At 38.7% G+C, this 12,285-nt stretch overlaps 1 protein-coding gene across 1 annotated transcript in view; it reads left to right on the top strand.

Moving 5' to 3' along the window:
* The window catches only part of LOC141462570 (protein ELYS-like), a 39,539-nt gene that overhangs the window by 19,186 nt on the left and 8,068 nt on the right, over positions 1-12,285 (top strand). The window contains exons 14-28 of the mRNA XM_074144515.1: positions 72-212; positions 956-1,060; positions 1,795-1,888; positions 3,395-3,518; positions 3,644-3,700; positions 4,894-5,040; positions 5,724-5,911; positions 6,086-6,230; positions 6,327-6,458; positions 7,475-7,622; positions 7,713-7,857; positions 8,097-8,204; positions 8,679-8,874; positions 10,140-10,337; positions 11,646-12,100. Coding sequence (XP_074000616.1) covers positions 72-212; positions 956-1,060; positions 1,795-1,888; positions 3,395-3,518; positions 3,644-3,700; positions 4,894-5,040; positions 5,724-5,911; positions 6,086-6,230; positions 6,327-6,458; positions 7,475-7,622; positions 7,713-7,857; positions 8,097-8,204; positions 8,679-8,874; positions 10,140-10,337; positions 11,646-12,100 — 2,383 coding nt within the window. The remainder of the gene's footprint in view (positions 1-71; positions 213-955; positions 1,061-1,794; positions 1,889-3,394; positions 3,519-3,643; positions 3,701-4,893; positions 5,041-5,723; positions 5,912-6,085; positions 6,231-6,326; positions 6,459-7,474; positions 7,623-7,712; positions 7,858-8,096; positions 8,205-8,678; positions 8,875-10,139; positions 10,338-11,645; positions 12,101-12,285) is intronic.

Raw genomic sequence — 12,285 nt, 5'->3', positions numbered from 1 at the left:
TTCTTTTAAGTGTACTTTGAAGCTCTGAAATTGCTCTGTTGGCTAACGATTTTATATTGATTCTTGACAAGGTGTTCCGCTGTTTGATGGCTCCTGCAACTTCATTGACCCACAGACCTTACAGTCTCTTCAGCACTGCCAGTTGCTTTTGAGCAACCTTAGCACGGTCTTAAATTGTTTTCTAACAGAAGCACAAGAGCTTACTCAAAAAGGTTTGTAGTGTTGCTTCAAAATCTTGGCTATGTTTTACAAAGATTTGGAATTATGCTTGGGTTGTAATTGTGGCAACAAGAGCTTTTATTGTTTTTGAGGCTTGGAAGACAGTCACGTTTAGCTGGGAGAAGGGGCTTGAATCTGAGAAGTTGGGACCACCACTTAAGATGCATTGCGTTCAGGGAAATAGTTTGTTTTGGAGTTCATGGAATTGGGTAGGGGAGGCTACGTTCAGCAAGAAGCTGTGTAGGCACTGGGTTGAAATGCCAGCAACCAAATGTGGTAATGCTGAAAATGATTCCTTTTAATTCTTAGCTTGCAATTTATAATTGCATGCAGACATTGTGTTGCAAATTCCTAAACGATATGAAGGAAGCGTAAAGGAGTAACTTGCAAAGTAAGTTACTTGAGTTTCTCTAGTTTTTTATATTAGAAATTGTTCCTATTGAGAAAAGAAAATAAAAGTCAAGACTATCCCTTTGCTGTCATAAAAACCTCTGCTACATGAAAAACAAATGCCCTATTCATGAGTGTATTTAATAGTTCAGGCTTTATTTTTTTTTTATTTTAACCGTTAGTGAATCTGGTTCTTTGAAGGGGTTGCTTTTTGCTTTGATGGTGATTGTGGGGGTTTTCTTCAAATAAGAAAGTGATACAGTGTGAAAAATGAAAGACTAATGAAGGGAGTTTTGTGAAAATTAAAGGAATTGCATAACATAAATCATCTTATGCCTTTTTTCAGGTTTTGCAGACCTGACAAATAAGCGAGTGGTAACTAGCCTCGTTTCTCTGTATGTGCAAGTGGTCATCTGGTTCTGTCGATCCGGTCTCCTTCCAGAGGGTTCAGGTAAGCAAAAACTGCAACACGTTTGTGATAAGGAGACCATCCAGTAAGTGACCATGTACTTGTCCACTGTTTCATCAATAACAGCTCGTGTGGGTTCAGTGGCAGGGTGTGCTGAAGTTCTGTTGGTGAAGTTGAGATTTTACTGGTTTTTCAAATACATAGTGTGGAATAATGCAAGCAGTTTCTTTCCTGGATGTTTTTTTAAGGAATAGCAACAAGCCTCTGACTTCCAGGAGCTGCTTGTGTCCACAGCTTGGAATACTTGGGGTTTTAAACAAATTACTCTTAAACAACAAATACTGGAACACTTGTGATTACAGTGAAAGCATTACCTGCATGTTTTGAACTTTCTATTCATTGCTTGAGGAAAAAGTCCTCAAGCATGGATTGTAAATTCCATTGTCAGCCTTAACTGTCTCACAAATGCTCACGTGAGATGTTTAAAAACCATTCCCTTTGAGAACTGGGTAGGGTTTTTTATAGTGAACCTCAGCTTTCCCTACGTGTTCCGAACGCTACATGAACTGTAAACTTGAAATGGCCCTTGAGACAAGAAGGACTTGAGCCTTGTGTCTTACACCTCTTTAAGTAAAGACAGAAACAGGATTGGCTTCTTTCAGAGCTGGAGGCTTCTTGATGCTTAACTTGTAGGATCTTCTGTGTTTCTAGTCAAAAATTTTAGTTTACAGGTGTGATATTACTCCTTTAACTTGCTTTTACTTTATTGCCTGTAGATGACGATATGCATTTGTCTAGACCTTTCTACAATTATTCTCTGATTCAGAGCTACTATACTGGTCATCGACAGAAACTTGAGCGTTTATCAAGGTAAGACTTACAGGAAAACTCTAGGTCACTTGCACTGCAAATTCAGAAGTGGAAGGGAATGGCTTTTATCTCAAGACTTGTATTGGCTATGCGTAATGCATTTGCTGGCAATACTCTTGACTTCAGTGATGCATGCGTTCTGTCGAACACAGAGATTACTTTTCCTGTGTTAAAATGTTAACATATACCTCTGCTTAGTAACATTTCTTGGTATCATCGTTTTTTTTCAAGTGCACTTAATTTGTTGGCAAACCTGTATAATTTGTGACTACTGAAAAAGATCACGTCATTAGGATAGGATCAGTCATCTCCAGTTTCAGCAAAGCACGGGGTTCACAGAACAGTTGTTTTGGAAGCAGAAGAAAGTATGGTTTTTTAAAAAAAAAAAAGCATCTTTTTCATTGACTGGTAATGGATGGTAATAATTGTATTGGCCTAAATCTCCTACTGACAAATACCTTTGTGTAAAGTGGCCAGAGTTGCACATAGTTGGCACGCCTAGCACTCTCCTGGCTATTGGATAGAAGTCGCTTCCTAATGTCCTGGACTGGCTTCCTAGCACATAGTTGATACACCTTGGATTAGCTGATAGTAAGTATTTCTTTGGAAATTGTTCTGAAAACCGAATAAAGACCTAAACAAGCTTAGACTATGGCACTGTGACCCAGATGCTGCAAGATGAGTTCAGGTGGAAGCTGCAGCGTAGCAGGTATAGCCTTCAAAGTTCATCTTACTTAGCTTACTTCTCAAGTAACTTACAGGCTCGTGTGTTCCTTAGAAGCGTAGAGCCTTAGTGTGTGTTTTCTGCTTCTTATTATTGGGAAATTAAAGGGTAGTGTCTCAGTCAGCAGAAGACTGTGGTGGACTTTTAGAAAGTTGAGCCGTCCGCAACGGTGATGGTACGTGTGTAGAAACATAAATGCTGCTTAAGGTGCTACTAAAATCTAAGGGTATGCTCAGCTTTCTGAAAGTAACTTATTTTCATAACAGAAGTGAGGTGCTGAGAACAAAATCTGAAAATTCGATTACGTTGTTTCAGAGCTGTGTAGTGGAACGCTCCAACTTGAGGCATTAGATTTGTGTTAAAGAATAGTCCTGGTATTTTGATACTGCTACGTTTCTTCTGTTGGACAGCGTGAGAGTTGTTACTTCTGGCCCTTAAAGAACTTGATTTACACTTCCTTTGTATTACAAGTAATAAAACAAAAAAGAAACCCTGAAAACTAAAAGGTCATTGCCACTTTTCCCTTAATAAGAGAGCTTTTAGGATTTCTAGTTTGAACTCCTTCAAGAATTGAATATGAACTAACAAAGATCTTTCATCTGACTCAGAAATTCCTTTCATGTCTATTTCAAGTCACAGTCATGCCTTTGTGTGGCTGTTCCTCTCTTTGACTCAGGGGAGCGGTTTGGGCTTTTTTGGTTTTGACGGGAGGAAACCTGTTACACTGGGAGGCTGGAATTAGTGTTTTACTCCGTTCAAATCCTTGCTCCTTTTTGTTCCAGAGGAAAATGGGATTCTGACTGCTTGATGATTGATGGAATGGTTTCCCAGTTAGGAGACCAAGCTGAGAAGTTGTGGCGGAGAGATGAAGGAGGAACTGGGAAATATCCACCTGCAAGTTTGCATGTGAGTGTCCTGTTCTCTGGAAACGACGACGACAAACCGCCGCCCTTCCTGCCAAAACCCCCACAAAAGCCAACGATTTATGAAAGACAGGAGTTTTTTTAAAAACTTTTAATTTTTCATTTCAGGCACTGCTGGATCTCTATTTGCTAGAAAGCATTGAAGAAAACCACAAACATGCAATTGTATCCTTTCTAGTTATTTTTATTACACCTTCATTGTATGCACATAAATGTTCTTAAAGCTTTGTCCCCTACTTGTTTAATAACGTTTTTTAATTTATGCTTCAAACACAATGCAAGTGAAAACATTTAGTTTAGCATTAAGTAGTAGACAGAAGCATTGCTTTATTTCTTTGTATTGCGGACTCTTTATGATTTTTTTTAAAAAAAAGTTTTGTTGCAAAGTCTTCTCTGATACGAGAAAACAGGTTTAGTAAGAAACGTTGCAGATAAAAAACGCCCTTAGTTTTTCTCAAAATTTAAACACATTTTTAAATCTTTCAAACCACCCCTATCTGTAGCAAATGGCTACTTAGTGGAATGACGTGCTAAAAGGTGCTGCTTCAGAGCAAAAGGATTTCTCACAGTGGTTTACCGGTACCTGATTTTTGCTGAAATCATTGGTTTTCCAGCGCAGCTCACAGTGCTTGCTTTGGTTCTGTTAAAAGTGCAGGCACACAGAAGAATAAACAGGAAGAAAAGAAGAGTCATTGGGCTGAAACTTAATTTTTAAGCTGCTGAAATACACAGAATTGCTTTTGCTGTTTCTTGCCTAACCTACGAGGGAGCCTAGAGAGCAAGGGGTTTAAAATCAGTTACACCCCAGAGCTGCCTCATCAGAATATGTTCCTAAAACTGTATGTCAGGAAGAGAAAATGATGCTACCGATGAGTGATCCGCACACTGGTTTAAATGCGGTTTTAATCGTTCAGAGCTAAGCTGTATTGTAAGGAGGCCATAATTTACATTGGTTTATGTACTCTGGAAATGAGGGGGAAAGACAACTGCAGAATTTGTTTGCTTTAATAATTAAGCCTTGGATATTCAAATGTTTTGAATGTCCTGCTGGTAGCTCCACTGACTAAAGAGGGAGCCTGAGTTTATAACCAAAAGGTTTAACTATCTAAAGCTAACCTTTTTGGAATGCCTTGCAGAAATCAGAGAGGATTCTTCCTGGTTATTTATTTGGAGTGCAGTTTTGTGGTGAGGACCGGCCTGTCTTGTGGTTATAGTAGCTTAAAATGGCAAGACTACTATGTCAGTATTTTCTGCTTCCTACCACTTTTATGTTCTTATTTCATTATGTTTTTCTAAAGGTAACGTGATAAAGTTTTGGTCTTACAAATTATTAGCCTTAATGAGATCCTTGATGTCAGACAATTTACTTGCTGCTAGATATCATGCATTCCTTTCCGAATAAAACAGAAACTTCAATCGACTCCTTCCCAACTGCCTTTGCTATCCCTTGGGGTCTTGTTAAGCTTGTCCAAGGTTTTTGGCTTCTAGATCACAATGATTACGAAGTAAGTATGTTACAGTTCAGTTAGACATATGTTGCAGTGCAAAGCTATAATCTGTAAAAAGATTTTTAAAAACTGGTGCTTTGCTAATAACGGGTGCTGAAACATTAGAAGCTTTTTTTTGTAATACTGCTACATGTTCAGCAGTAAATTGTGATTTGAAATTTTGTTTGAATTACTTTGACAGGAAGTTGATTGAAATAAGGAAGAAATCAACATTATTTAATGCTTGACATCTGAATTTTCAAAGCCATCCATTTAGGTTGTTTTCAGCAGACCGGTTGAGCACTTTCTCGCAAAGAGAAGGTTGTAGGTCCTTTCATGTTCTTGTGATGCTGAAGGTTGTTGTTTGCCTGTCACAATGTTTAATATAATTTGTTTGTCTGAGAGAGTAACTTAGTATTTAGTCATGTATTTCTAAGAAGTGGTGTTTGTACACAGGACTTTGATTAAGCTAGAATTACTCCTTTTAAAACGCTCACTTGGTTCTGTATGGCTAGCTGATTTTTTTTTCTGCAAATACTTAAGAATTTTTATTTTCGTGTCCTGTATCAAGTGTTTCATTAGTTAGTGACCTCTGTTTATTTAATTACACACATTCACCCTTCCGTAAGAAACTTTTGACTATTTTTGTTGTGTGTGCCTATGTTTACATGACAATAAAGCCGATCTCTTAACTTCTACAGAATTCACTGGCCCTGCTCTTTCATCCAGCCACAATCAAAACTGTGTCATGGCAACATAAGAGAATTATTCAATCCCTCATGTGCCAAGGAGAGCACAGGCAAGCCCTCAGATACCTACAGATGACGAAGCCATCGGTGTCAAGCAGGAGTGAAGTGCAGCTTTTCCTCACTGTGTTGCTGTCCAACAGGTAAAGAAACATCCAACCAGTTTGTCATGTCATGCAAATCTTGTGAAAAGTGGAGAACAAATAATATTAATCACGACGCCCTTAGTTTCCTTTAAACTTTGAGGAGAATAATTTGGTGGCATCTCTTTGGTTATACTATTAACGTCCATTTACATCTCAAAAAATTAATCACAGGTGCATGGTGGAGGCTTGGGGTCTGTTGCATCAACGTGCCACTAAGTTAAACATAGAAGAGCTGTTGAAACACATGTATGAAACCTGTCAGGAGATGGGACTGATGGAAGACTTGCTGAAGCTGCCTTTCACAGACACTGAACAAGTAAGTGTGAGCAAGGAAAAAAAAATCTTAATCGTCTCTTTGAAAAGAGCAAAGGCAGAATCATCATAATGTTTTGAAACGTGCTCTTTCTCACAGGGCTGTTTGGAGAAATTTTTAAGGACCAGCGCTAGTGTTCAGAATCATGAATTCCTTTTAGTCCACCATCTGCAGCGTGCCAACTATATTCCAGCACTAGAGCTGAATCAGTCAATTAACGTTAATCTTATGGTAAGTGTGAAAGTTCTGTTAGGTGTTACTAACTGTTTTTGATAGTACTCAATAAAAATCCTGCTTTGTTTTTTATACCATTCTTTGAAACACTAGGAAGAATTTTCTATGCCTTAGGTTACAGCTGAAGCTAAGTGTTGAACAAAATATTTCACTACTGCAAAGCTACTCTATGAAGCTATAAATTAAATGTTACGCACCATGGTTGACCCCACTTAAAATAGTTTGTATGCAACTGAGGAATAAATATGTATCTTTTCGGTCAGCCGATCTTATCACTCAGTTGCTCAGATACATATGTTATGTGTGGTTTAGATTATTGAACGTTGTTTGTGTTGCTCCTTTCTGCGCAATGACGAGCATGTTGTATGTCATCTCTTGTGTCCTGCATGTGACTGTGTTTTTCTAGCTGAGAGCAGGCTGGATGCCAATCTGGAGAGATGATTTGGTTGGTGTTTCTTGTGTTGGTTTTTTTTTTTTTATTTCTTCACAGTATAGCATGCTCTCCTATTCAACTACTTTCATTTTACCGCTTTTGTGACAAATTCATGTCTAATTTCTGTTTCTCATGATAGCCAGATTACGTTTTGTGTTGTGGGAACTTGCATTATGAATCTGTGATGTGTTTGCTCTTTTCTGGAACCATGGTTTTCCAGCGAATCAAACTTCAAGGTTGGTTTTGGAAGTTTTAGGTCCTGCTTTGAGGGCCTATCATCCAGGCAGAAAGTGCGTGTAGGTCGCTTTTTCTTACTCGTTTTGATATTCACATCATTTTGTCCAAGGTAATTTCCAGTTGTCCTGTATATTCAATCACCTCGGACATTGGCGTTTCAGGAAGACCAAGGGAAAGCCTGCTATGTAGTAAGCCGTTTGAAAAAAGCTGTTCTGTGCAGTGGGCGTATTTTACCGTACCTGTAGAGGAAATCCATTCACTAATTAGAAATAGTACAGGTAGGTCTGTGGAATAAATTTCTTGTAATTAGTTAACGTGTTGATTTATGCTTTTCCTTCAACAGAATGATCGTGATCCTCGCTTGAGAGAGCGAGCAGTTGCCAGAAACTCTATATTAGACCAGTATGGCAAGATCCTTCCTCGAGTTCAAAGGAAGCTGGCTGTAGAGAAAGCCAAGCCTTACCATTTGTCTTCATCGCTCTTAAGAGAAGGTAATTTGAGGCGGGGAGGAAATATAGTGGAGAACTAACCATCCCTTCGATTACACCAGGTTCATATTTTTCCCCCCTCTTGCTTTACAGTCTCAAGACCAAAGCCATTATCAACAGTAGCAAAACCAGCTAATGCAGGAAATGTGCATACAAGAGCTACTTTTATCAGTAATGTATTGACAAAAATTGGAGAAGTCTGGGCAGGACAGAAAACCAGTTTGTCACCAGGTCATAGGTAAGCAGCCTTTTGAGAAAGTTTAGTCTTGAGCCACATATCTGGAGAGAGAGAGAGAAAAGCAGCTCCAATATATAACATTTAATACTCAATACATCAAAACTAATGTTTGGAGAGAGAGTTTTTCTGCTATGGTAATCTTATTTGTGCAAATAGTACAAGTGGCATGGTCAACTAGATTTCTGGTACGTTTGGACTCAGGGGAATGAAAGTCAGTTACGTTTTCCTTTTAGTTCTAGACCTGGAGCTACAGAACCCCCAGCCGCAACACACCCTCTCCCTGGTGAAGAGCTGCGCGATGCATTTGTTGGGACACCAGTCACAGAATCTGCACCAAAATGTTCCAGGTATAGTAGAGCTACAGAATGAATATTCCAAAAGGTGTTGCTTCTCACATATGTATGTATGTGCGTGTGTGCGTAGACTTTCTGTCTGTGTTGTGTTTGCATTCAGTTTTGAATGAGTTAAAGAAAAGGTCAGTTTACGGTCACAACTAAGTGGAGAATTTGAAGTGGTCCCAGCTTAGAAATGGAGGTGAATTTTCTTCTGGCGTGAGACTTAAATGAGTTGTGCAACTTGAAATGGGGTTATTTTGCCTCAGAGGCGTTGATTTGGGAAATTCAGTATGAAATGTACAGAAATAATTAAAAAAAGGAAATGCCTGATACATCACGCAGACAGTGAGGGCTCACCTGTATTTCTTGTTCATTGAATGTTTCTGTTATGTATCATGTCAGATTTCTTGAACACGGTATGATTTTTTCCCTCCTTTTATATATTTATATATGTATTTTCCTCTTTTTAATTGTGTATCTTAATAGATTGCTGGACTTGGTGGTTCGTCCAGTTCCTTCAGGTACTCCAGCACAGGGTGGTAGCTGGCAGTCAACATGCGGAGCTTCGACTTCATTTATGGCATCTAGTCCATTGAAATCAAATATACATGGCTCCATCTCACAAAAGAATTTTTCAGGAGCCTCAGAACTGAATTTACTCCAGACTCCTCTTGTGGTTAAGGTTTGTATTTTAAAAAAAACCCAAAAAACAAAACCCAACATTTGCAACCAAAGAAACCAAAAGCCTCTAAACTTGGTTTAAAATGAAACCAGCAAAGCATTTAATAGGAACACTGTTGCATTCAAATTGTGTAATATTTTCAGCATGCATGTGGTTATTTTAGATACGGTCCTTTTGGAAGCAGTACATTAGACCAGTCTTGAGGGAAAGTTTAGTTCTAATTTAATTGCAGTTTGCACGTTGTCTCATAGCATTGTGAAGTACATTTGTTTGTATTGCATGGAACAAAGTAAGTTGACATTGGACTTTCCAATATACTGAGATACTTAAAGATGCAAGTTTTAGCGTCACCATCTCATTATTTAAGTGCTCAATAGCTCTGTATAGTTTGACTTGCATACCTACAGTCAAGAATGTATATGCTTCAGTTTTTTAATCCAGTTAAATCAATGACACATAAATGGTGTCTGTTAAGTGATGTCACTGTCAAATTCAGTGATGGCTTTTTACAGTAACTTTAGTTACTGTGTTAAACTGTGTTTCCACTTGCTACCATCAAATTCTTATCATGCAAGGAGAACACTTGACCTATCTTCTTGCTGCTCATCTTTTTGCCTTTGCCTATCTGAACAAAATAATTTTGATCTCTCTGAGTTACAACCTTTATCTTCTTATTATATAGTGTCCATATCATTAAGTTCGTTTCATTATTCTCCTTTTAAACCCTTTCAATACTGTAAAATCTTTTTTCAGGTTGAGGTAAGAAGAGCTGAACACTGTAGATGAAGATGTGTAGGTACTTTTACAGCAGTGCCACTTAATTTCGTCTAGTGTTCAGATTGGTTAATTAGTGAAAACATAAGCTATTACTGTTTCTTTGCTGATTACCATTTCGCATGGCAGTGTGTTCAGTCACTGTATCCAGTGTAACATTTGAAACTGTATGACTTCCAGAAGACGAGTGTAGAAATTGCTGAAAGTACTGGGATGGGAGATTGCCGTCAACAGGGTGCCATATCCTTGTTTATAAGGGAAATTATTTTTAAAAAAAAATTTTTGTGTTGGCAACTATAAAAAAAACCCATGCTTTTCATGTTTCGAGGTTTTCTTACCTTTTCGAAAAAGAGCAGTGCAGAGGCAAAACTTTGTCCTCCCTGCTGGTACAAACTCAGTTTGCAATTTAAACTAGCACTTTTGACTAGGGAAGCCTTCTGTTTTGAAGATTTGACGGGTTCTAAACTAAACGTTTTTATTTCTTTTCATAGAGAGCTAAAGTTTTAGCCACATCTGCTTCTGGTGTTCCTGGGTTTACTCCTCAATCTATTCTCAGATCCAGCCTTCGCACCACACCCCTGGCAACTCCCTCCGCCTCTCCTGGACGATCAGTTACTCCTCCTTTACGAGCAAAGGAACCTAGAATATCTTCCAGGGAGGAGAACTCAAATGCAACATGGACTGCTAGGGTAAGTTGGGCTTAGTTATTTAGTTAGTTAGTGATTTTTCCAGTTAAAGGCTTTATAGACTGTGTTTGGATTTGGATTTTTATGGAGTTTGCCCAAAGTCCTTATATTGAGAACTGGAATTGCAAATCAGAATGGCAGACTTGCAGTTGGTCCTAAACGGCTGTTAGACCTTCTGTAGCATCACCTGCCTGCAGGAAGATGTTCATACTAAATGCCATTGACCTTGGTGGTGGTTACTCAAGGGTTGTTAGGAGCTGGGAGTGTTCAAAATTGCTAGTTCGGCTTTGTGGTGTACCTTATCAAGGGGTGGTATGGCAGGAAGGTAAGGAATATAGATTGAGCCAGGTGTTTGGGTTAGTTAAACCTTGTGAATTCAACATTTTTGAAAGCACTGTAGTCATGGGCTGCAGTGCCTTTCAGGCTCTCTTTTTGCAAGGCTGGATTTACTTAAAAAAGTAAATTTATGTTAAAAAAGACTCCTGATGAAGAGAGCTGTAGCGCTGTCTGTTCTCCAGCCCTCAAGTTCTCAGTTGTTCTTCTAGCCTTGCCCCAGGGATAGCATTCGAATAGTTGTCAAAGGAAGCTGGTCCATCTGCAAGTTGTCCCTTTCTACTCCTCCTTTTGTTCTCTCGCTTGGATTCTCCGATTCAGCTCATCATGCCGTTGCCAAAATAACGTACCAATATCGGGTGCAGAATGGGGGCATTTTCTAGTGTCTACATGTACAAGCTTTCCGTACATTTACTAATAAATTGTTATGGTCAGTTTGTATTATATGTTTTATCGCCTGTTATAAAGAGCTATTCAGCTATAACAAGAATCTCTCTCTCCTCTATGAAGTTCTTACTGATATTGTAGTGAATTTACTTATTCCATGCTCCAGGCATAGAGAAAAGTAATATATTTTAGTGGTGCATACAAGTTGAAAAGTGCAAACGTAAAGAAATAGAAATCTTGAGTTATGATTTTAGGTGTGCGAAGCTCCCTCTTTTGAAAAGACAGTGGTGAACGCAATGAACAACCTTGAGATGACGGGATAAGCAAGCACTTTCAAGATTCAATTCATCCTAATCCTCCAAGGTTCTGGAAACTCAATAAGCAGTCAAAAGTGTCCTTTATTTTGACACTTAGTTTTTTAAGGCTAACAGAGTGCTAGAACGAGAATTAATTTTGTTGGGCCTTGCTTAAGTTGACACTTGTAAAACTTAGACTTATCGGTCTATGTTTGTCCTTTTTTTTTTTTAATTTTTTCTTTGACAAAAAGCACCTACATGTTATTGATCGTCAACTTTATTTTTTTTAAAAAAGGTGACAGAAGATGATAAAGCGCTGTCTGGACCTTCGTCTGAAGATCATCATCATCATCACCATCATCATCATGGAGTGGTGGAGGATGCTTGGTGTGAAAGCAGAAGTAAAACAACTCTGTTTACTCTGAGCAATCCTGAGGATGATCATGCTGAACTGGAAGAGTCTTCAGAAAGCACACCTGGGGATGGCTTGGAGAAAGTGGATGTCAGCAAAGAAAATAGTAACATCTCTGCCAGGTCAGACCAAACTACTTTGGAGTATCACGATGCAAAATCACTCAGCGATTTTGAAGATGATGTCATCTTTATAGCTGCTAAACCAGCTCATTCCTCCACTGACGCAACTGCCAATTTCCAAGAATCGGAGAAGGAAGGAGGCAGTGAAATGGTTGAAGACAAACCTTTCCAGATGGAACAACCCGATTCATCAGAACTAGGAAAAAAACCTGGTGTGTTGCTATTGAAGTTCCTCGTCTCCTTTTTTTTTTTTTCTTTTTCTTATTTTAAATCACAGGAGTGCCCAAATCAATGATCTGTTTGTTTTCTTGGCTGAAATGGTGTGTCAGAGTTCTTGTTTTCCTGGAGAGAAGTCGTCAGACCCTCTGTGCATTTGAAGTCTTGGTAGCATGATTTAGTTA

Source organism: Numenius arquata, chromosome 2 (assembly GCF_964106895.1).
Source record: "Numenius arquata chromosome 2, bNumArq3.hap1.1, whole genome shotgun sequence".
NCBI lineage: Eukaryota > Metazoa > Chordata > Aves > Charadriiformes > Scolopacidae > Numenius > Numenius arquata.
This window is presented reverse-complemented; position numbering and strand designations above follow the sequence as displayed.